Consider the following 24,098-nt stretch of genomic DNA (forward strand, 5'->3'; position numbering starts at 1 on the left):
GCATTCGGGTTCCTCGGTGTGTTCCCCTCTCTGTCTGGGGGAGAGACTATCTCCAAAGGGGGATTTCATTTGCAAACAGCCCCCAAGAGCCCCTCACTCTTAGGCCAGGCAGGGGCTTCTCCAGAGCCGTCTCCAGTGTGTTTGGAAAGGTTCCAGCAATGGGGCTTCCCAGCCCTTCCCCTCCCAGCCCTTCCCTCCCAACCCTTCCCCAGGCTGAGAGTCTCTGAGGTGAGCCAGACCCTGTGAGCTGCTGAGCCTGGAAATCAATGGGGAATGAGGAGGGCTCTGTGCTTCCTGTGCCGAGGGCCTTTGTGACTTTGATGTGAGGAATGATTTCCCAGGAGAAGTCCGGACTCCTGGCTTCTGTTCCTTCTCTAGCCTGGGTGGGAGAGTGGCCTGGGACGACAGGAGGGGACTGCTTCTCCAGAGTAACCGATGGTCTTTGGGACTGACCTCATTGCTGGAAAAGGATGAGACTTCCTGGCTATTGCAGCAGCAGGGATTACGAGGGGGAACGTTGGGAGCGGATCATGCAATGAACTCCTGCCCGTGTGTGTAGATGGCATTCCCTGCACTCCTGTGCGGGCAGAGGGGGCGGCTGTGGTTGGAGGAGGGAGGAGGAGGGACGGAAAAGGCCCAGGAGTGAAAGGCTGCCTTGAGCCCAGTCTCACCCCTGCTCCCCGCTCGGTTCCAGGATGGCCAGGCTCCTGCGGATGTTGCGGAGGAAGGCTCTGCAGGTGGCCCCAGAGCCTGAGGGAAGCAGCTGCCGTCTTCCCAAGGGGCAGAGCAACCCCTGCATCCCTGCTGGTGGGGAAGCAGCTCCCGTCCAGGCCAGACGGCGGAAGTGCCCGGCCTTCTGGAAAAGGACCCCGGCTCCTGGCGCAGGCGCCGAGCTGGGAGAGGCCCCGACTAGGCCCCAATGGAGCTGGCCCAGGCTGCGGTTTGGCAGACAGGACCCAGCCCAGGAGGGGCGCCGGGCAGGGTGGCTCTGGGGCTTGTTGTGTGGGCAGCAGCGGCCCCAGGAGCCCAGACCTCGTTCCCATCAGGAGGCATCGCCCTGCCCGGTCTCTGAGGACCTTCCAGCCCCTGCAGGCCAGGAGGGGGAAGGTCCCTGTCCCAGCACGGGCAGCTCAGCCTGGGACAGCGGCAGCACCTGGGCATCTGGCAGCAGCCAGGCCAATGCAGGCCACTGCTTTGTTCCAGGTGAGGAGCCTGGCTGGGCTGAGGGAGGGCTGAGGACGGGATGTGAACACCCTGGGCCCAGATGCTCTCCCAGGGATACGGGGGGGGGTCCCAGCCCAGGTGTCTGGCCTGAGCCCCGCGAACCCCACGGACAGCAGCAGCCATCACACAGCTGCCCCTTCCGCACGGGGACCTGGGGGTGGGGGCATGAAGTGCTGCTGCCACTTTGGTCCTTGCTGCTCCAGGGCCGGGGGAATCGGCACCTCCCCTGGAGTCCTGGCCAGTGGAGGGGGGGTTCTTCTCTGGGCTTCTGCAGCTGTTGGGGGCTGAAGGCATCCCTGAGAGGGAGGTTTGGGGCCCCATCTGCCCTGGGTGCCTGAGGTGGGAAGGGGGGTCTTGAATCCTGCTCTGCCCACCACGCCCCTGTCCTTCCCTCCCTGGTGCAGGGACCCCCCTGGATTCGGAGCAGGAGGAAGGGGTGGACGTGGCCAAAGATGAAGCTGCTCTCAAGGTCATCCGAGAGCAGCTCCAGTGCAGAGATAAGGTACAAATGTTCCCCACTGGGCTGGAACCAAGATTGCCCTGCCCCTTCCCAGCATCCCCACCCCCTGCCGAGGGTCTTGTGCCTCCTGATCCACCACCCCCAATGGGACCCTTTTACATCCATGATGTGGGACCCCCAAGATGGGGGTGTCCCACAACAGCCAAAGTCATCTCCCCCCACAGGCACTGTCCCAGTTCCTGATCCTGCTTGTGTAGGAGTGGTGGGGGATTTGGACAATAGGCGGGTCCCCACAATCCCCCATTGAGGCCTGAGCCCTGGAGCTGGTGTGGATGGGGCAGGAAGGTCCCTCATTAACAGGTTGTCTCTCGCTATACCCCACTCCCGGTGGGTACAGGATGAGGGGCAGCAGCTCCTGTTCCTTCAGGCCATCTACCCCGCATGTCTGGCTGCACGGGAGAGAGGGGAGGACACGCTGGAGCCGCGCTGCTGCAAGGCGGCTGTGGTGAAGAGGATCGTGGTGAGTGAGACACGCCATACGGCAGCTGGAGGGAGGGGGAGAATTGTGGGGCTGGGGGGCAGCTGAGAGTGGGGGACAAGGAATCTCATGGTCCCAGCTCAGTCGTCGGGATGGGGCTGAATGGGGGCAGTTTTGACAGGGAGGAGGAGAGAAGGGGATTGGGAGTGAGCTGGGCAGGAATCCGAGAAGGGGGACAAGTCGGATGGGCAGGAAGGAATTGGAGGAGCGGGAGGTGGTGGGGGATCCTGCTGGCCATGTGGGGCACTGGCTGTGTCATCTCCTCACTGGGAGGCGTCAGTCGGGCCTGAATCTCACACGCTCCTTTGTCTCTTTCACGTCTCACAGGAGCTCATCGAGGAGCTTCCCGATGACTCGTCACCCAGCGCCGTCCTCGCCCACTCCCTGGCTGCAGTGGGCTACTTCTGGTACTGAGACAGCCCCACCCCCCCACCCTGCCGGCTCCCCTCACCCCAGTGCTGCTCAGGCCCAAGGCTGGGAGTCACCGTCACTGTCCCTCCCAAGTCACCTCCCAAGAGTGGTGCCTCTGGCAGAGATGGTGGGGTGGGGAGGGTCACTCTCTCCTGGCAGGGCTCTTCTTTTCACTCCCATAACATGACAGGGGCCTTGGGGAGGGGCTCACTCCCAGGCTCCGATACAGGAGGGGCAGCAGGCTCCAGGGAACAGCAGCTATTCCTGTCCTGCCACTGTCTGTCTGGGACACCTTGGCCATGTCATTCCCTAGCGAAGTGCCTCAGTTTCCATTCTCGCCAGACTGTGCCTCTATCCCTGTGGCTTGGTGTCTGTCTTGGCGACAGTCCCACCCAGTACTGCACAGTCTAATAGCAGCTCCTCTCTCTTGCCAGCACCATGAAACCTGCCCTGGAGCCAGCCCTAGAGACCCACCTCTTGCGAGCTGCCCTTCACTCCGTCTTCACCCTGGGCACGGAGAAGGACACCACCGGCATCCAGGTACCTCCTCCTTCATCCTCCTCCTCTTCCAGAATAGTCCTTGGTCCCTACTCCCTTGATTCGCTGGAGCTCCAGATTTAGGGGTGGGGTAGCGGAGATGGAACAAGCTGCAGGCTTGGATCCTTCCCTCCAGCAGGGAAGAGATTACCCCTCCCTGGGGGATTTTTCTTTCTTTCTTTCTTTCTTTCTTTCTTTCTTTCTTTCTTTCTTTCTTTCTTTCTTTCTTTCTTTCTTTCTTTCTTTCTTTCTTTCTTTCTTTCTTTCTTTCTTTCTTTCCTAAGCCGTGTTTGGCCCAGAAGCCCAGGTTCCATCCATAGCAACTTGGCTGTTTCCTACTCTTCTGCCTACAAGGCCCTCTGCAGAGATCTGCTAAGCTCATGGATTAAAGGTCCAGGGGTCATCAATTCTTGCAAATTGCCTGCAGTGGGATGTGAAGGAGAGAGGCCAGGAGATGTGTTTGGGAGTCTCCCCAGTGCTTCCCAGAGACCCCTCTTCCCATCCTGTGGCAGGTGTAGGCCCAGGTTCCCTAACTCTGACCCATGCTTTGCAGACTCTGCACAAAGTCATCCCAGAGGTCCTGGATGCCATGCTGGGGAACCTGCTGGCAGAGTCCCCAGACACAGACAGGCTCCACTTCATCTTGGAGGTGAGCCCCATTTCACCGTAACTCTTTGGGGGACTGGTAAGGAGAGACTGGAAGATCCATTTTCTACTCTGTCCTCCTAGCTGGGTCCCCAGTGGGCCGTCCTTGGTTGGTGGGTCAGTGCAATGTAGTGTCAGGTCCTTCCTTCTTGAGGAACAGAGGAAGGAGCTGGGACTCCAAGCCAGAGCTCTGCCTGGTTCTGCTGAGCACTAAGCACAGGGCTCCTGGCTGTCTTGGGGAGAGAGAGTCTGAAAATCCACCCTTCCCCCTCCCCTCCAACACACAGAGCCCATGAGATTAGGGAGCTACTTCTCAGAGAAGAGGCACATGCTCCTTCCTAGAGAAACAGGAGGGCCCCAGGGAATCAGCCCTTCCCTCTGATCTGCTCTGAAATTCCTGGGGGGATTGTGCTCTCAGTCACTCCCTACTTCCCCCCAAGGATTTGCATAGCAGGGAAGGGCCGAGGGTTCAGTCTTCTTTCTGGTGAACTGTTCAGGAATCAGGAATTCTGGGAGGATGGGACCAGCCCCTAGATTGTCCCAATCTAGAGAGATGCGGAGAAGTTGTGACCTGAAGGGTACAAGCTGCATCCTGGGGGAAAGAATCCCCTTCTAAAGCTCTGCCATCAAGGACTCAGCTATTTCCCCCTGCGCAGAATGTCTCAGGCCCCTGGGGCTGGAGGCGTGGGGGGCTCATTTGTAAAGCAGGAGCAGCTGGCCACTGAGTCTGACCTGCCTCCTTTCCCCACAGCATGTCAACCTCTGGGTCGTGTCCAGGGTGTCGCAGGAGCGAGCCAGGGCCATCAGGAGCAGCACAGCCCTGCTGAGATACACAGTCACTCTCCCTGAGTTTGACGTAAGTGAGCTCCGAGCCCAGCTTGCTGGCTCCAGGCGGAGGCGGGCTGGCTCCAGCGGGCTGCAGGATCTGCTGCTGCTGCTGGGGCTGTGGCTTAGGAGGGTTCTTCATGGGGAGGCAGAGTCAGAGCAGGACTGAGCTAGCTTGAGTCAAGTTCTTCTTGTCCTGGTTCAGTGTTGACCCTGGGCCTTTAAGGGGACCATGCTCCAGCCCCTGCTTGGCATCCCGGGCTCCCTTGGCAGCAGAGCAAATGAAGGTTCGATCTCAAGCTCCTCTCCCCCAGCATCTCCTGTAGAGGGGCTAAGGGGAAGGAGCCCTCTGGCCCAGGGCAGACAGGGAGCTGAGAGGAAAATGCTGATGGAGTCCCCTCTGCTCTCCCTTCCATTAGATCTCAGCCGAGTTCCCTCAGATGGGTCGCCATGTGGCCCAGCTGGCTCTATTTGTCAGTGATCCAGACAAGGACATCAGCCGGCAGGCCAGGGAGGGGACTTACCGGCTCTACCAACTGCTGCTCCAACAGAAGGGTAAGGAACCCAGCTGGGACACGGAACCCAATAGGGGACTGAGAGTGACCATATGTTGATAATGGGACCCTAGACCATTTCTCTCAGACTGACCCCAGCCGGAGGACAAGTCTCTCTCTGCCTCTGTTCTTCTCCACTCCACTGTGGAGCCACCAATGGGATTGGAAGGACACAGAAACTGCAACCAGAATGAGGAGAAAAGTCGCTCTCTCTCTCTCTCTCTCTTCCAGGTCTGACCATACATGACGTGGAGGATCTCTGGTGCTATGACTGGCACCAGGACAGAAGGCTCTTAGGCTACAAGAATACAGCCAGAGTGGGGGAGGTAAGGGCACTGTGCCAGGGCATGACACAGCTCAGGGAGTGTAGCTGGCTGGGTTCCCTGCAGTGGAGGCCTCCTGAAGACAAGAAAAGAGCCTGCTCCTTATTTCCAGCTCAGAGTTCCTCATCCAGCAACCAGTGGGACACGCTGGTGCCAAAGGTCCCACACTGGGACTGGGCCAGGAGTCTCCTTGTTCTTGTCAGGCTACAGGTTGGATTCCCCTTGAAGAAACCAAGGAGCTGCAGAGGCCATTCCCAGCGAGGAGAGAAATCACTAAGCTGCGGGGAAGAGACCTTTGGTCTGTCAGCTCCAACCCCCTCCTCCCCTCAACAACACACGCACACTCCTCTAGCCGCTGAGGTGCAGGAGATCTCTCTGCTGGAAGCAAGACAGAGTCCCCTGTCGTCTCTGTGCCCTGCACAGCAGAGTGGGCCTGCTCACACACATTAGAGATCCATTTCCAGCCCATCCTGGCCCCTGCCATAAATTGCCTTCCCGAAAGAGCCACTGGAGGCTTTGGTCCCTCAGCATCTGCGACCTTTTAATAAAGGGGCTTCCCTGAACCCTGGGACCCTGAAATTTGGATATTAGGAAAAACTTTTTCACTAAGAGGGTGGTGAAACACTGGAATGCGTTACCTAGGGAGGTGGTAGAATCTCCTTCCTTAGAGGTTTTTAAGGTCAGGCTTGACAAAGCCCTGGCTGGGATGATTTAACTGGGAATTGGTCCTGCTTTGAGCAGGGGGTTGGACTAGATGACCTTCTGGGGTCCCTTCCAACCCTGATATTCTATGATTCTATGATTCGATTCTATGATTCTATGAAAGCCTCCTGGGGAATGAACTGCCTTGGCCACAGCAGCTCTCTTCCCCGCCCTTTGGGGCACTAGACGCCATTGTACCGCCAGGACTTGGAGGCTGGCTCTGGGCAATCTACTCGAGCCTCATGTCCTCTTGGTTTTAGGTCTTTGAAAAATTCTTCTCCGTCGGGCAGAGAAGATCCTTCGTCCAGACAGCATTGCTGGCCATCCACGACCCCCTGCTGCGTGTCAGCCAGGCTGGGCTGGTGCTGGTCTACTCCCTCCTGGGGGAAGCCCAGCAACTGATGGGGGACACGGTAAGCAGCTGCAATCGACTCAGAAGCTTGGGGTGGGACCCAGGGCCTCATTCCTCATTGAGTTATGAGGAGAGGCTGAGGGAGCTGGGATTGTTTAGCCTGCAGAAGAGAAGAATGAGGGGGGATTTGATAGCTGCTTTCAACTACCTGAAAGGGGGTTCCAAAGAGGATGGCTCTAGACTGTTCTCAATGGTAGCAGATGACAGAACGAGGAGTAATGGTCTCAAGTTGCAGTGGGGGAGGTTTAGATTGGATATTAGGAAAAACTTTTTCACTAAGAGGGTGGTGAAACACTGGAATGCGTTACCTAGGGAGGTGGTAGAATCTCCTTCCTTAGAGGTTATTAAGGTCGGGCTTGACAAAGCCCTGGCTGGGATGATTTAACTGGGAATTGGTCCTGCTTTGAGCAGGGGGTTGGACTAGATGACCTTCTGGGGTCCCTTCCAACCCTGATATTCTATGATTCTATGATTCTATGATTCCCATCCTCTCGCCATTTGCTGGCCTGGTAGCAAGGAGCCTAGTGGGGACTTCTGGCCTTCATGGACTTCTGTTCTTAGGATGTGGTGCTCTGCTATCACTCCTGGGAAGGACAGGAGAGTCCCCTAAGTGCCCTCTGGGAACCTTTCCTGCCCCACAGAGCTGCACCCATTTCCCCATGGCCTAGTGTCCATGTCACCCCAGCCACCATCGAGAGTTGCTCCCATCCCTGGCATCCTGGGAGGCCAAGGACTGACTGGTGATGGTGACTGACTGAGGCACATGGGCGTGGATAGCTGGTCTTGCTGCTGGTAGGGCTGGACCCGCTCTCGAGAGATTGGGAGGATTCAGTCGTCAGGGGCTGCTGACCTGCTCCATTCACCAGGGCTGCCATCCTGTGGTTTCAGGTTTTGTCACTGGGGTGTCTTGGGGAAAGGTCTCAAGCTCTCCCCATTCCACTTCACTGCTGCCAGAATCCCTCCCACCCCCCGCCACCCTTCTAGAGCCCCCTCCCTGCCCTACCTGGGTGGGGATGGAGGTAGGGGTGGAAGAGAGGGTTCTCCGAACTTGAGCGGTGTCCCCAGGTGGGTTGGAGGTGGAACAGCTGTCAGGGGCACTGATGGGGAAGTGGCAGGAGCTCACCCTACAAGGAGGGGGTTTGGCACTGAAGGTCACTAGAGAGGACAGCAAGCCTCCATCCTGGGGGTCAGGAGGGTGAATCTACCACTCAGACATGAGCAGCTGCTGCGTGGAAATGATGGTGCTGGTTCCAGGTGCCCTTCATCCTCCCTGATTCCTGGGGAGTGTCTCAGTCTCTGACATGTTCTCGTTCCCCTGCAGCATGAGGATGTCACAGCCAAGGTCATGGGCCAGCTTCACATGATTCGGCACTTGCGCCAGATGCCCGAGGCGCTGCAAGGGCTGTGGCTCATCTGATGCTCTTCAAGGTTCCCCTCCCTGTTCAGCAAGTCCCGCTCCCTGCTGCAGGTACTGCTGTGTCTCACTATAAATGGGGGACTAGTGGAAGCATAAATGGAGGCCCCGGGCACTCATAGGAACTCTCTCCCCTCTCTGTGGAGCTGTGTCCTTCCCGCGGCCCCCCAGATACCTTCATCTGGGGCAGGAGCTCTTTCCCTCACACCCATATCCCTCCCCTCTTTCCTTGATCTCACCCCCATCCCATTCCCCGTGCTCCCAGGCAGAGATCTTCCTGCCCCATATGGCGCAGAAGGACCTTTGCGTCAGGGCTACAGACTGTCTGCCCAACTGAAGCTCAGGAAGCTCCACCTTTGAGGAGGTGAGGATGGGACAGAGGCTCAGGGCTAGCTTCATCTCCTGCCCTTTATTCTTCCTTTGGCCCTTCTCTGGGCTCTCAGAGTCTGACATGAAGAGGAGCCTCCTCCCCGCATGTCTTCTAGGCCCTGGGGTGTGTGACAGCCTCCCAGATGGGTGCAGTCAGAAGCTGAAGCACCTCAGGGAGCAGTGGGGACAGGTCCCTTGTCCTAGGAAGCCAAGCAGTAGTAGTTCTCAAAGAGGCCGAGAGGGAAGAGCCCACTCCCTCTTGGAGGTAAGAGCCATTGACTTCTTTGGGCAAAATGGGTTTCTTGGGGGAGAAATGGGATCCCTGCTGCATAGCCTGGCTGGGAGCTTCCCCCATCCCTGGGACAGAGACATCTTCATCAGTGTGCCACCCTTGTTTTTTTCCAAGCAGGAGGCTCCCCAGAGAACTCCTCCTCAAACCTCTTCTCCTGGGAGCGTTTCTGGGAGGAGGCTCCTGTCCCTCAGTCTCCAACTCCATCATGCAGTCTCTTTCACCTAACATCTCCGCTCTCCAGCTCCACTTGCCACAGCAGGACAAACGGACCTTCAGCTCGTAGGGAACAGACTCTGACCTCCTTCTGATCAGCAATGGGGTTTCACCATCCCCTCAGCAAACCTGTCAGCCGGGCTGGACCGGATTTGAAGGAGGAGGGTATCTAACAGGGTGGCTTGGCCTATGGCTGCCTAGCCTGGGGCTAGGCCAAATTGATGATCAAGTGAGCCCCACCTGAGAGGAAACAAGGGAAAACAGCAGCAAAAGTCCAGAAGCAGAGCGAGCTGTTCAGGAGATAGCCTTGGGCCAAACCCTGGAGTCCAGGGTAGGACTGGCTTCTCTCACCGTCCCTAAGGAAGGGGACATAGAAGACCATAGAAACCCAAGAAGGGCAGGCCGAACCGAAATCAGGCTGAGGAAGAACTCCCCACGAGGGTGGAAGGCCTTGTTTCTGTTCAAGACATTTTGGGACTTTGTTTGCAAGGAGCACGACCCAGGAAGGAGTGGAGTAAAGGACAGTCACCTGGTTGGAGGGCTGAGTTCCCAGCCAACAAACTGCAAGAGTGAGTATGAGCGGGGTTGCTAGCCCAGCGAGAAAGCAATGACACGAGGCCTGGCCAGCATCTAGCGGTGAGTGAACTCTGGTACACACCCAAAGTGGCCGTGTCTAGAGCCCTGGGTAGGCTCTTCTGTGGGAATTTCCCATGGGTCAGTGGGGCCAGAATCTCTCCTGCTCCTTTGGTCTCTTTGGGCTTCCCACAAGATGTCTGGTAAACTGCGCTTGGACTCTGGGCCCAGCACCGCTCAGAAATTATTCGCTACCTTCAGAGAGACAGGGCACAGCTCAGCCTGTTGGGTAGGCTGGAGAATCACACTTCACTCGAACACGCAACACTGAGGTGGTTTGGGAAGTATAGTAACAAAGAAGAGATTTAAGTGATACTAAGCAAGAGAAAGAGACAAATTTCAAAGAGAGAAACAAAACACAACACACTTTGTAGTGACTAAAACTGAATCTTAACAAGTCACAATCTTTGCCTTAGCAGTTTCCAGACTAACATCTCAGCTTTCCTAACAGACCTTCTTTGATGTCCCTGTAGGGTAGAAAACGTCTCTGTCGAATCCGCTGATTTGATTGCTTCGTCTTCTGGTTTCAGACCCTCTGTTCTCCTTCTGGGCTGCCTGGACCCTGATTGTAACATTTCTCTGGCCCAGCCTCTTACACAGATGTGTGCTGCAGCCAGCCCAGCGCAGGGAGCAGTGGGGACAGATGATCTCCTTCTGTCAGACCAAGCAACAGGGTCCCATTGAGGCTTAGATGGAAGATCCCAGGCATCTCCTGGAGGTAAGAACCGTCCACCCTTCTGGGCACTTGGGGCTGTTGCAAGAAAGAGGGGGCTCCTGTTCCATAGCCTATTTGTCCTCATGACTGTGTTTTTTTCTTCTCAGAGGATGCGCCCGGGACCCTGGAGACTGTTTCGTGCAGGAGGTTTGAGCAGGGAGAGATCACTCACTGTCCTGACCCCTGGGTCATTAACCCGGGTCTGCAGGGTTCCTGGGAGCAGCCACCCTCCAGCACGCCACCTGGAAGCCTACGAAAAACTGCTTACCTAGGACTGACGAAGTCCAGACCCGGTTTGAGGCTCCTATTGGCAGAGTCCCAGAGCAGCTAATCGGCCCCCGGGACCTCCTTAAACCAGCAGCAGGAAGAAGAAGCTGTCTGAACAGCCGAGATCCTCCCCGGCTCTGGACCGTGTGTTGGCTGTTCCTGCTCCCACTCCCCAGGCTTGATTTTTTGGCATCTGGACTCAGGGTGACTCACCTGACTTGAGATTCTGAACACAATTTGGTCTTTTGCTTCTGCTGTTCCAGTGTCCTGACCCAGCTGACTCTCGACTCCTGTCTTGTGAGTGTGGACTCTGCCTCTGACCGCTAGGTCTGGCTGCCCATGAGCCGGCCATGACAATGACTTTTCTACAATTCCTCCAATGCCCTTTTCTGCTCTCCAGCTCTGCTCTCCCAGCAAGACACACCGATGCCTTGGCTCCCAGAGTCCTGCTTACCTGCTAGTCAAGGGCTCAGGGGGAGTGCTTGTCTTGCCTCCTCCCCCATCACAGCTGCTTGTCCTCGGGGACTCTCCCTAGCGCAGAGGAGAATCCGTCCTGGCAGCAATTCAGGAAGTCACAGAAGGGACGGTCTGCTCAGCTCCCTCTGCAATGCCACTGCCCGAGAGCATTACGAGTGGGTGCCCAGTGACTGTGCCGGCAGCTCCTTGAGAGACTCCTGGGGGCCGGGTAGTCGTGTTTCACGATGACCGCAGGAAGCCATGCAAAGAGTGCAGCATTGAGAAGACTCTCCTGCTGTCCCAAAGGGTTTCTGTTCTCCTGCACGGTCAGACCATGGGGCCAGGCTGCAGAATGGGGAAGAGCTGTTTGGTGACGAGTCCAAGGATTCACCATACAGGTGGCAGCAGCTGCAGATCCTGGAGTCCCTGTGGTCGGGTTACCATGTGTCCGGAGTTTCCCGGACATGTCCGGCTTTTTGGGTTTTAAATTGCCCTCAGGGAGGAATTGGTAAAACTCTCCAAAGGGCCGGGATTTCCCTCCCAATGCAGCACTCTGGGGGCGGAGGGGGAGCTGCGCACTCTGTGGGGGAGCACGGCACTATGTCTGGCTCCGCACCCCAGACACACTGCTCTGAGCAGCAGGGTACGGGGGCCGGGGGGGCTGGAGAAGGGGCATGGGGTCCCAAGGGACAGTCAGTGGACAGGGAGCAGGAGGGGTTGGATGGATGAGGGGTTCTGGAGGGAGCCTGTCAGGGGGTGGGCATATGAAGAGGGGTCGGGGGAGTCAAGGGACAGGGAGCGGGGGGGTTGGACAGGGCGGAGGTATGCGGGGGAGTCAGGGTCAGGGAGCAGGGGGATTGGATGGGTTGGGGGTTCTGCGGGGGCAGTAAGGGGACAGGGAGTGGTTGGATGGGTGTGGGAGAGCCAGGGGTCTGTCAGGGGGTGGGAGTGCGGATAGGGGGAAGGGCACTCAGGGGACAGGTAGGGGCTGGAGTTCTAGGGGGGCAGTTAGGGTGGAGGGGTCTAAGGAGGGGGCAGTTGGAGACAGGGAGAAGGAAGGCTTAGATAGAGGGCAGGGTCCTGGGAGGGGGCGATCAGGGGACAAGGAGCAGGGGGGGTTGGATGGGTTGGCGGTTCTGTGGGGGGCAGTCAGGGGGCAGGAAGTGGGAGGGAGTAGATAGGTGGCAGAGCTACCACTCCCCCCCCACCCTCAGAGTGTCCTCTTTTTTGAAAGTTCAAATATGGTAACCCTACCCTATGGGCCCAGCCTCCACTCCTGAGAGTTCAGGCGAACATCCCCCTGTTCTCAGGGAGTCTTTGGCTTTGGCGGCTGGGCCTGCCTGCCGAGACAGAGGACTCAGTGTTTCCATTAGGCTGCTCAGTTGCCAATGCAGCCACCCAAAGACGTGAAGAATGGAAGCGAAAGAGCAAAGCTGGACCCTCCGCTGATCTCCTGCAATCAAGTGAGCCCAGCCTGGGAGAGATAGAGAAAGCTCCAAGGTGGCTGGTGGCTGCAGGGAGCCAGGGGAGGAGAAATAAATAGTTCATGATGAATCCTACGGGCTTTGTCTTGTGTGGTGAAGGGTTTCAAATGGGTCTAGTTACTATCACATTCAACTTTACAATCGCTGTGTCTGATTGAAGGGCAGGTCTAGAAAGGGCAGAGGTCACTCAAGGAGCTTCAAGTCTCAGATTCTGTCCCTACTGCCTGCTTTGACCAGCTGATCTCAACCCAACACCGCCCTCAGGTGGTCGCAGTGGTGAGCTCTTTCCCTCTTTTTCTGGTTTTACCGCCGGCATGGGGACAGGATACATGTGGCCAAGGCAATGGAGAGGCATGGGGGTCACTTGCAGAGGCATGCAGAGAACTTGCAGAGTTGCCTGTTCATGCAGTTCCTATGGGGGAAGCACGGTAGGGTACCGTGCACTCCGGGGCACGATTTCCAATTTTGGTGGTGGCAGGGAGGATAATTTCACCCTGATTCCGGGGGCTACTTAGGCACGTGAAAACTCTACTGTTTTGACAGATAACTTAGCAATGAGCTGACAGGAACTCTTGCCAGACTGCTTTCCGGGGAAGACAGCTAGAAGAATGGATCCAGGGAATGATTCTGTAGCTCTGAGCTGTTTGGACACTTTCAGGGAACATTCCCGATGCAAGACTGAGATCCCCAAAGTTATCCTGGGTAACCCTGAGAGACTTATGGAAAACTAGCAGATACCACATCTCTGCTGTCACTTTGCACTGACAAACTCGGACTGTCCGAACCTGTTCATGTATTTTACCTGCTTTAACCTCTCAAGAACTTTCAAATATAAAAGAAAGAAAATTAAATAAACGACATAGTTACACCGATATAGGGCTGTAGCGTAAACCCGACCTCAGAGTTGTCCCATTGAAATGGAATTATTCACAGCAGTAATTAAAGTTAAACATGAACGTAAGTGTTTCCAGGCCCAAGATTAAGGCCACAGGTTATGAGAGGTGCAGATGCAAGAAGAGAAGAGCTGTGCAAAAACTGAAATGCCACTTGGAACCTGGCCCAAACAATGCATCATGAAAAATAAACTCATCTTGTTATACAGTAACAGAGCTGGTTCAAAAAGGTTTTACACTGACAATGCAAGCTTTGAACTAAAAATGCCACTTTGGATTACATTGATCATTTGAAAAAAGTTACCTCTTTAAAAAAAACATTTTGGATTTCTCTGCCCACTTGAGAGAGAATGTGGAGTTTTTCCCACCAAAATGAAACAAAAATTTGATCATTAAAAACATTTCCAAATAAGTTTGAAGAATATGGGGGGGGAGAGTGGTTTCTTCTTCAACTTTCATGAACCTCTCCACCCTCGCTATGTCTGTCTGTATGTCCATGAATGATAAATGTCTGTATGTACATGAATGATAAATATGTCCGCTACTGAAACTTTTACAAACAACGGCTCTCATCAGGAGCACTGAGGTCACATTACGCAGAGAAACACCCAGGCCTGCAGGGTTCACATTCTCCAAGACATAAACCGCCCCAGGACGGGAATGTCACACACAACACAGTGTGACTGGCCCGGGTTGGTTCGGTGCATGTTTTGCTGTTGCTGGCAAATTGTGCTGTTTTAAGGTGGGGGGGGAGTTATATTTGAAATGAGTTCTTCATCCTCTCCCACTCTCATCTAGGGGTCCCGGAACAGGGGAGACCAGGGCCCACCACTTTTTACTGGCCATAAGTGTGAGTGACTGGATGATGGGAGAGAGAAGGGAGTGAGCGGGGGCAGTGTTTTGGGGGCAAAGGGGCGGCATGAAGTGGGAGCTCAGGGAAAAAGGCGGTGTGAGGGGGGGCCTCAGGGAAAGGAGCGGTTTGAGGGGGCAGGACCTCGAGGAGAAGGGGTGGCACAGGGGCTGGGCCACAGTTTGGGTGCCAGCAGCCCCCCCACACACACTTTTAGGAAGCTTTTGCCCATCCTGCCCTCATCCCAAATTAATTTGTTGCAGTAAGAAAACTTTGAGCAACAAGGAGACTTAGAGACGCACAATATAACTGCCAAAATCCTCACCTGCCCCTCGAGCTGGGCAAACAGAATTTTTTGGTAGCTGGCAATTCCAAAAAAGAGTTGGAAAAAAACCGGTTTCAGGTTGAACAAAACTAACATTTTTCCAAATTTTTGATGAACCAAAAAGCTTTAAAAAAAAACAAAACAAAACAAAAAGACCCAGGAACATTTCAAGGGTTGTAACTTTTTGAATCTTTAAAATAAAATTGAAGGACATTTTTAAACAAAAAAATGTTTCAAACTGAAAAATCTAAATGGTTTGTTTGGAAAGCGTCTAAACGAAATGCTTCGACTTTTTAAGAACTGTGGGGAGGGTCTGGACGTGAACAATTCAGCAGACCGGATACGAATTCGCAAACAGGTCTCCTTCCCCATTATCCAGGACTGAGTTTCGATTCCTGTTTCTGGTTCCCTGGGCCTGGTCCCCGTCCCTGTCACACACTGCGGGGAGCTCAGATTCCTGGGAATCCTGCCGACTTCCAGGCTGCGGGGAGGGATGAGTCAGCAGCTTCCTGAAGACGAGTCGCGAGTAGGCAAACACTTTCCCTCTACCTTTCCAAAACCCACATCGGTACAGTAAGACTAGCACCCCCACCGCTGCCACCACTCCATGCACCAGGAGACGATTCCAGGACACTGGCTCTGAAACAAAAGAGAGAGAAAGGCCCCATGACTAAGGGACTTCGTTAAATCATCCCACTGCTGCCATGAGGATCCCAGAAGATGAAGACATTCCTGGGATACAGGAAGAGCTGAGTTGGGTCGTGTGCACATGGGCACCACTCAGAACAGCGGGAATGAGATCTCCAGGCTCATTATCCCCATCGGCCAACCTGACGGAGGGAGAAAGGTGAGCCCGGCAAAGCAGCCCCGTTACAGAGTCTGGGAACCGTGATTTTTAAGATGCTCCAGGATGGGGTCCCTCAGCTCTTAAGGTTAGAGGGAACGGTTAGGATCATCTCCTCCAGCGTCTTCTGAAGCCTGGGGAAAGGCTAGCCGTGGTGGGAAGGGTGGGGTTTGAAGATGTATCCATGAAAATGGGGGGTGGGGTCGCTAGCACATTGCTGACAGGTGAGGGGCACGATTGGTTTCTTTGCCTTGAGGAGGGGTCTCAGCTTTTAAAAGTTTTGGGAAGAATAATTTAGTCTGAGCCCTGGCATAACCCAGGCCAGAGAACGTCGCCTACTGATTCCTGCACCCACTCCAGTGATTTATGACACTGACTTGGCATTGAGAAGGATTTTATCATAGGCTTAAATCCAGTTGCAGAAGGGAAAGGGCATTAGAAGCTGAAAGACCCCAGAAATGGCTCTGGTTTTCTACTCAAAATAACCACCCGGGGCTGATTTTCCCCAGCCCAGCGCCTTGCAGTCATGCACCCACCACCTAGTGAATTTGGTGTGCAGGCAGGCTCCCAAATCCAGACAGTGGCACTTCACATCCACTTTGCCCTGGCATTAGGGACTGCCCTGAGCGCCCATCCTGCAAACACTTACGCACCTGAGCCCTCCCACTGCGATCCAAGGCTACTCCTATGGATGGAGTTAAACACGTGGCTAAAGCATTTGCAGAGGTTCCAGAGAGCTGAGGCTCCATGTAAAAGGAACATTACTTCAGTTATTCCAATCTTGGGTTTATGAGATGCTCCTGCTCGCCCCCTCCCTTCACAGCTGAGTCTCCCACCCAGTGGAATTCTCCAAGGAACTTCCCACTCTGAGACCCTAGACACTGTGTCCAGCGCTAGCTGTCCCTCTGGCCCAATCCCATGCTTCAGGACATAGTCTGAATGCCACGGAGGTCAGTAATGAATTCCCCACCTGCATTTACAGCATGGTAAAACTAGCCATGTATGTTACAGCGGTTCTTGCTTTTCCTGGAAGCATCAGATATTGTCCCCTGGGCTGGACCAGACAGGACAGCAGCCTGAAATGCCCTACGGCATTGGCTTGAACTCAGACTGACCCTGTGGAAAACAGGCTACAGCTCCCTTTAAAAAAAAATAAAAATAAAAAATTAATTCATAAGGAAGACTAGAGGTAAAATTCCCAAGTCCACTTAAGTCACTTTGGTGCTTTTGAAAATTGTGCCCTCTAAACTCAGCCCCGATCCCTGTAGCGGCCACTCCTGTAAGCTGTCAAGTTCTGGCCCATTCCTGTAAGTTTGCGTTTGTGGCGTTTTTAATACAAGCCGCATTACATGCCACAAAGAACCCTGGGTGGTAAATTTTGAAATACAACAAGAACAACAGGAAGAGGAAAAATATGCTCCACACATGCAAGTTGATCAAGTTCGTGTTGTCATAGGAAACTTAACTTGTGTGTCCGAACCGCACAACATTACTGCTGCACTCATATTGGTTTTGCATCTCATTATTTTTAAATAGCAAAGAGAAAAAAATAATGGGCTTAATAACGGTGCCATCTGGGCTTTGAGTTTTACCAACTCTTCACAGCAGAAGAAAGATTGGCGTTCTCCATTGCCTTATGCCTGGGTCTGAATTCTCAGCAGTGCCAAGTTTTCACTTGGCTCAGCAGAGAGGGATGAGAAAAGGGGGCTTGAAGTCACCCTTTTGTTCCCCCAAGATTTGGCTGGCTGGTGCCTGAAATAGCACCTGACATAAAACGTAGAGCACCGTTGAGGCTGCTCTAAGTTACACTGGCTGTCGTGGCAGCAGTTCTGAGCCAGCATTATGCACCACACTCTCTTTGCTACCACACCAAGTCCCCAGACTAAAGATTGGGAGGAGGCAGGTGACATAGGGAGACACACCAGCTTTGTGCAACCGAAGAATTTCTAAGCTGCCCCTTATGGGCAGTTGGCATGAGGCCCAGGATCAAACTCCTTGTGCCGTGATGGGTGGGTGAGGGAAGAGTTCTGGGCCCCAATTCAGCCATACCCTGATCCTGGTGTGTGTCATTTACACTAGTGTCTGCAGTTCTTTTGGTATTTCATGCTCACTTTGCATCAGTGTAAAGGTGACACAAACAAAGTGCAAGGCAACAGAGAGTCCAGCCCCCGCCCTCCCCCCACACTGATCGCTTTAACTAGAAGTTTCAATTGCAACCAAAATTGTGGAGAGATTTAAAAAAAAAACAACCCAGAATCACAGGAGCTCTGGTAATCAAGTGATCCATCCCCTGTCACCCATTCCCAGCTTCTTGAAAATATAGACTAGGGAAACCATCCCTGCCCATGCTAGCTAATAGCAGTTGAGGGACCTGTCCTCCATGAAATTATCTAGTTCTTTTTTGAACCCTGTTATAGTCTTGGCCTTCACAACATCCTCTGGCAAGGAGTTCCACAGGTTGACTCTCCATTGTGTGAAGAAATACTTCCTTTTGTTTCTTTTAAACCCGCTGCCTCTTAATTTCATTGGGTGACCCCTGGTTCTTGTGTTATGAGAAAGAGTAAACAACACTTCCTGATTTACTTTCTCCACATCAGTCATGATTTTTTACACCTCTATCTTATCCCCCATTAGTCATCTCTTTTCCAAGGTGAAAAGTCCCAGTCTTATTAATCTCTCCTCACACAGAAGCTGCTCCACGTCCCTCATCATTTTTCTCACCCTTTTCTGTACTAATGGAGGCAGCGAGGCCTAGAGCGCTGGACTCGGAGTCCCGTTGCTGTGGGAAGTGTCTGTACTAAAGGGCTGCAGCAGCTATCTAGACAAATTGGAGGATTGGGCCAAAAGAAATCTGATGAGGTTCAATAAGGATAAGTGCAGGGTCCTGCACTTAGGACGGAAGAACCCAATGCACAGCTACAGACTAGGGACCGAATGGCTAGGCAGCAGTTCTGCGGAAAAGGACCTAGGGGTGACAGTGGACGAGAAGCTGGATATGAGTCAGCAGTGTGCCCTTGTTGCCAAGAAGGCCAATGGCATTTTGGGATGTATAAGTAGGGGCATAGCCAGCAGATCGAGGGACGTGATCGTTCCCCTCTATTCGACATTGGTGAGGCTTCATCTGGAGTACTGTGTCCAGTTTTGGGCCCCACACTTCAAGAAGGATATGGATAAATTGGAGAGAGTCCAGCGAAGGGCAACAAAAATGATTAGGGGACTGGAACACATGAGTTATGAGGAGAGGCTGAGGGAGCTGGGATTGTTTAGCCTGCAGAAGAGAAGAATGAGGGGGGATTTGATAGCTGCTTTCAACTACCTGAAAGGGGGTTCCAAAGAGGATGGCTCTAGACTGTTCTCAATGGTAGCAGATGACAGAACGAGGAGTAATGGTCTCAAGTTGCAGTGGGGGAGGTTTAGATTGGATATTAGGAAAAACTTTTTCACTAAGAGGGTGGTGAAACACTGGAATGCGTTACCTAGGGAGGTGGTAGAATCTCCTTCCTTAGAGGTTTTTAAGGTCAGGCTTGACAAAGCCCTGGCTGGGATGATTTAACTGGAAATTGGTCCTGCTTTGAGCAGGGGGTTGGACTAGATGACCTTCGGGGTCCCTTCCAACCCTGATATTCTATGATTCTATGATTCTATCGTGTTTTAAGTGCAGACAGAGCCTGAGCCGTAAAGCAGGTTCCTTCCCACCTCCTCCCTTTGCAGAAAACACCCCTCGGCTTCAACATCGACAGAATCCTCATGCAAAGCGATTTCTTCTCCAGGCCGTCTACAAGCCTCTCTCCTTGCAACTTGAAGAAAACTGAATGGTTGACAAACAGGGCCTCAGAGACCTGATCTGCTACATGCCCCGCCTACCCGTGACAGGCACCCATAACTAGCTTTCAAGCTCCTTCCCCTCTCTCCCTGCACGGGCACAGTGTGATCTGCTTGGCGTCTGAGTCTCACACCGGCTGAGCAGCAGGCAAACCTAGAATCAAAGTGGTTCATAACGTGGTCATTTGATCTCCCCCAAAGGGCTGGGGGTCGCCCTGCACTCTGCTGGAGAACTCTCAGCCATCTAAAAAAAGAACAGGAGGACTTGTGGCACCTCAGAGACTAATAAATTTATCTGAGCATAAGCTTTCCTGAGCTACAGCTCACTTCATCGGATGCATTTAAAACCCTGCTGCAGTGATCTGAGCAGCCTTGGCTGTATGGAAAGCAGATCAACTTTAGCTGGTTGGGGGTTTTGTTAGGGGGAGGAGGGGATCTCAGAAATCCCTTGTCCAAATGGCCCTGTGCCCCCCCCCGAGGCACACAAACTGTCAAGGCTCCAAGTCAGCGGGTGGATTTCAGAGCAGGCAGGAGATCGGTGCTTTAGGCAGAGAGCTGGCGCTTTGCTAGAATAAAATCTCTTCAGCTGCCCTCCAGTAAGATCCCGTCCTTCAGCGCCTCGTCCCCAGTGCTTGCTTGGGACCCCAAGTGAGGGTCAGCCCCAGACCCCCCCCACACGGCGGGCTGAGACACACGGCGCTGCTGGGACGGCAGTTCAGAGGGGGCGTTAGGACACTTTGGCCCATCAGTTAAAAGACAAAGAAACGAAGTCTGCCCTGGGGACCAACGGAGACGTCTTCTCTCACTGCAGAGAAAAATCACTTCCCCTTCCACCCCAAAACGATCCGCGCTCGTGATTTGCTGCCCAGCAGCAGAGCTCTTGTCTCGGGAGGCAACTTCAGCTCCTGCAGGTTACCCGCCTATTTTGCCCCCCTTAACCCTCCTTCCATCTGGTCCGCGCACAGCCCCCTCCCCAATAGACCCCGCGCGACTCCCTCCCCCATCTGGTCAGCAGACAGCCCCCACCCCAATAGACCCTGCCCCATCCCCTCCCCAATACCCCCACCTGATCAGCGCACAGCGCCCTCCCCAATAGACCCCACCTGCCCCCGCTCCCATCTGGTCAGTGCACAGCCCACTCCCCAATAACCCCACCCAAACCTCCTCCCCCATCTGGTCAGCACACAGCCCCCTCCCCAATAGACCCCGCGTTCCCCAGTGTGATCGATGCACCCACCCAACTCTTCTCCCCCCCCAACCCGGCACCTCCCTGCTCGCCCTCTCCCCGATCCGTGCACAACACCAGCCCCTCCTCACCTGCTGGAGGAGACCCCCAGCCCCCAATCGCTCCGTGGGCAGCCGGCGCCTGGAGCCCGGCTCGCAGCTCGCCCAGGCCAATGTCCCCTGGAGCCAGAACCCCCCCCCCCCCCCCCCCCCCGCCCGGGGAGCGGGCTCAGAGTGACCCCGGTGGGCAGGCAGAGGGAGCAGCGAGGGGACGGGCTGCCCCGCTGGGAGCCGCCAGGCTCGGGGAGAGGGTCCCGCGGCTGCAGCCCCGCTCAGCTGGGCAGGTCAGCAACACGGAAGGGAAACGCACCCAGCTGTCTGCCCCCAGGGAGCTTCTTTTCCATGGGTACAGATGATGAAGATGTCAACAATATAGCGTAAGTAGAGTAGGGGCATTAGGGGATGAGAGCTGAGGAAGCGTTGTTCTAAGTCAGCCATAAAAATGTTGGCATACTGTGGGGCCATGCGGGTACCCATAGCAGTGCTGCTGATTTGAAGGTATACATTGTCCCAAATGTGAAAGAGTTATGGGTGAGGACAAAGTCACAAAGTTCAGCCAGCATGTTTGCCGTGATATTATTGGGGATACTGTTCCTGATGGCTTGTAGTCCATCTTTGTGTGGAATGTTGGTGTTGAGAGCTTCTACATCCATAGTGGCCAGGATGGTGTTTTCAGGAAGATCACCGATGGATTGTAGTTTCCTCAGGAAGTCAGTGGTGTCTGGAAGATAGCTGGGAGTGCTGGTAGCATAGGGCCTGAGGAGGGAGTCTACATAGCCAGACAATCTCGCTGTCAGGGTGCCAATGCTTGAGATGATGGGGCACCCAGGATTTCCAGGTTTAAGGATCTTGGGTAGCAGATAGAATACCCCAGGTCGGGGTTCCAGGGGTGTGTCTGTGCTGATTTGTTCTTGTGCTTTTTCAGGGAGCTTCTTGAGCAAATGCTGTAGTTTCTTTTGGTAACCCTCAGTGGGATCAGAGGGTAATGGCTTGTAGAAAGTGGTGTTGGAGAGCTGCCAAGCAGCCTCTTGTTCATATTCCGACCTATTCATGATGACAACAGCACCTCCTTTGTCAGCCTTTTTGATTATGATGTCTGAGCTGTTTCTGAGGCTGTGGATGGCGTTGTGTTCTGCACGGCTGAGGTTATGGGGCAAGGGATGCTGCTTTTCCACTATTTCAGCCCATGCACGTCTGTAGAAGTCCAGTCTGTTGTTTCAACCTTCAGGAGGAGTTCACCTAGAATCCTTCTTTTTGTAGTGTTGGTAGCAAGGTCTCTGTGGGTTAGTATGTTGTTCAGAGGTGTTTTGGAAATATTCCTTGAGTGGGAGACGTTGAAAATAGGATTCTAGGTCACCACAGAATTGTATCATGTTCGTGGGGGTGGAGGGGCAGAAGGAGAGGCCCCGAGATAGGACAGATTCTTCTGCTGGGCTAAGACTATAGTTGGATAGATTAACAATATTGCTGGGTGGATTAAGGGAACCACTGTTGTGGCCCCTTGTGGCATGTAGTAGTTTAGAGAGTTTAGTGTCCTTTTTCTTTTGTAGAGAAGCAAAGTGTGTGTTGTAAATGGCTTGTCTAGTTTTTGTAAAGTCCAGCCATGAGGAAGTTTGTGTGGAAGGTTGTTTTTTTATGAGAGTATCCAGCTTTGAGAGCTCATTCTTAATCTTTCCCTGTTTGCTGTAGAGGATGTTGATCAGGTGGTTCCGCAGTTTCTTTGAGAGCGTGTGGCACAGGCTGTCAGCATAGTCTGTGTGGTATGTAGATTGTAATGGAGTTTTTACCTTCAGTCCTTTTGGTATGATGTCCATCTGTTTGCATTTGGAAAGGAAGATGATGTCTGTCTGTATCTGTATGAGTTTTTTCATGAAGTTGATAGATTTCCACTCCATACGGCTAAATTCAGTGCCTTGCACCATGACAGGTTTCAGAGTAGCAGCCGTGTTAGTCTGTATTTGCAAAAAGAAAAGGAGTACTTGTGCACCTTGTTTGATGCAATAGAGAAGGGGGAGCCGGGTTAAATGGAGGCGGGGCTGAGGGCAGGGGGCATGTGCATCGGCCGCTGTTGTGAGGAAATCGGGCACTGGCGTTTCAGCTGTGGCTGAGGTCGTGCTGTGGCTGTGAACTCACCCGGCGGGATGCGGCTGCAAGCCGGCCTGGCTGGTGCGCGGGACCTCACCTCCTTCCCCACGGCTGCGCCGCTGGGCGCTATTCCTGTGGGTGAGACGCTCCCGGTCCCAGGGGTCCCTGAAAGAGCCACCCAGGGCTTGGGAGGGAGGGTGGGTGCTGCTGGCTGCTCCGCGGTGGCTCGCTCTCTGCGCGGCGGGGTTTGCGGGCTGGTTACAGTCACAGCCGGGCTGGGGCGAGGGGGCACAGTGGGCCCGAATGGGGCGGTGGCCGGGAGGGGAAGGGCTCGGGGCTGGGGACTGAATGGGGGTCGGGGCTCCAAATAGGGAGAGTGGGGCTGGAATGGGGGCGGAGCTCGGGCGGGTATCTAGGAACCGCATGGGGGTGGGGCTCCAAATGGGGGGCTCGGGCGGTGGCTGGGGACCGCATGGGGAGGGCAGCGCTGTGGCAGGGTCAGTTCTTGGCCGAAGGGAGGTGGATTCTGGGCCAAAAGGGGGCGATTCGGAGGGCGGGCCCCGGGCCGAAGGACGGGGGGGGTTCGAGAGCCCCCCCGGGAAGGGAAAGGAAGGGTCGGGCAGAGGAGCGCAGGACACTGGTTCAAGTCCCGCCCTGCCAGGAGGGGGCTGGGCCAGGGACAGGGCTGTTTCGAGCCCCAGCCCCGTCCCCTTATGATATCCCTACTCACACTTACTTCAAGGAGGATTGTGTGTGTGAGGAGGGTCTTCTCCCCCACCCCCCAGCTGGGTGCCTGTCACTGGTGGGCGGGGCCTGTAGGAGATCAGGTCTCTGCGGCCCTGGGGGCGGAGGGGCCGATAGGAGTTAAGGGGTTTTAATCATCATGGCACCACCTCTGGCATACTGCATACTGGGCAGGCAACGAGAAACCACAAATGGCCTCCCCCACCCCTGACCTGTCCTGCTTGGTCTGTCTCGGGTTCAGATCGGCTGGAGAGTCTGGAGCAGGGACGGGGAGCCAGGGCCAGGACCTCTGCCTCGGCTTTGCTGCTGCCAAATCGGACCCACTCAGACCGAGAGGAGCTGACCCCAGCCCAGCACCTGCAGCAGCGTCTGTGGCCTGAGTGTCGCTGAGAGGGACAATGGGGCCAGCAGCTGGGTTGCTGAGAGCGAAGAGCCGCTGTAGGAGTTGTGTGTTAATGGCAATGGACACCTGGAGCCTGGAGGGAACCCAGGTAATGGGGCATCTCTGCCTGGGGGCAGGCTGGAGAGAGACACTGAGACTGCCTGGAGTGCTGGAAGGGGGCGTGGCCCTCCCACTTTTTGTCATTGGCCCCGCCCCTCCCCCTCCTCTTCCCCCTGAGGTCCCCCCACCCCACCTCTGGCTGGCAGCTGCAGTGCAGACAGTTGCAGGGAGCTGTGGATGACCCTCCACTTGCCAGGGGTGGGGGGCCGAGAGCAGCCCTGGTCCGTATCCCTCCCCGCAGGCTCCCTGCCCAGAGCAGGGGGAGTGTCTGTACT

At 54.7% G+C, this 24,098-nt stretch overlaps 2 protein-coding genes across 11 annotated transcripts in view; both read right to left on the reverse strand.

The window, feature by feature from the left end:
- LOC144929343 (C-type lectin domain family 2 member D-like) overlaps nucleotides 1–20,836 on the reverse strand; it is a 118,496-nt gene extending 97,660 nt beyond the window's left edge. Inside the window, exon 1 of the mRNA XM_078848654.1 lies at nucleotides 20,803–20,836. Coding sequence (XP_078704780.1) covers nucleotides 20,803–20,836 — 34 coding nt within the window. The remainder of the gene's footprint in view (nucleotides 1–20,802) is intronic.
- The window catches only part of LOC140898275 (uncharacterized), a 2,445,793-nt gene that overhangs the window by 1,880,341 nt on the left and 541,354 nt on the right, over nucleotides 1–24,098 (reverse strand). The window lies entirely within an intron of this gene.

The sequence above is a fragment of the Lepidochelys kempii genome, chromosome 14 (genome assembly GCF_965140285.1).
Source record: "Lepidochelys kempii isolate rLepKem1 chromosome 14, rLepKem1.hap1, whole genome shotgun sequence".
NCBI classification, from domain to species: domain Eukaryota; kingdom Metazoa; phylum Chordata; order Testudines; family Cheloniidae; genus Lepidochelys; species Lepidochelys kempii.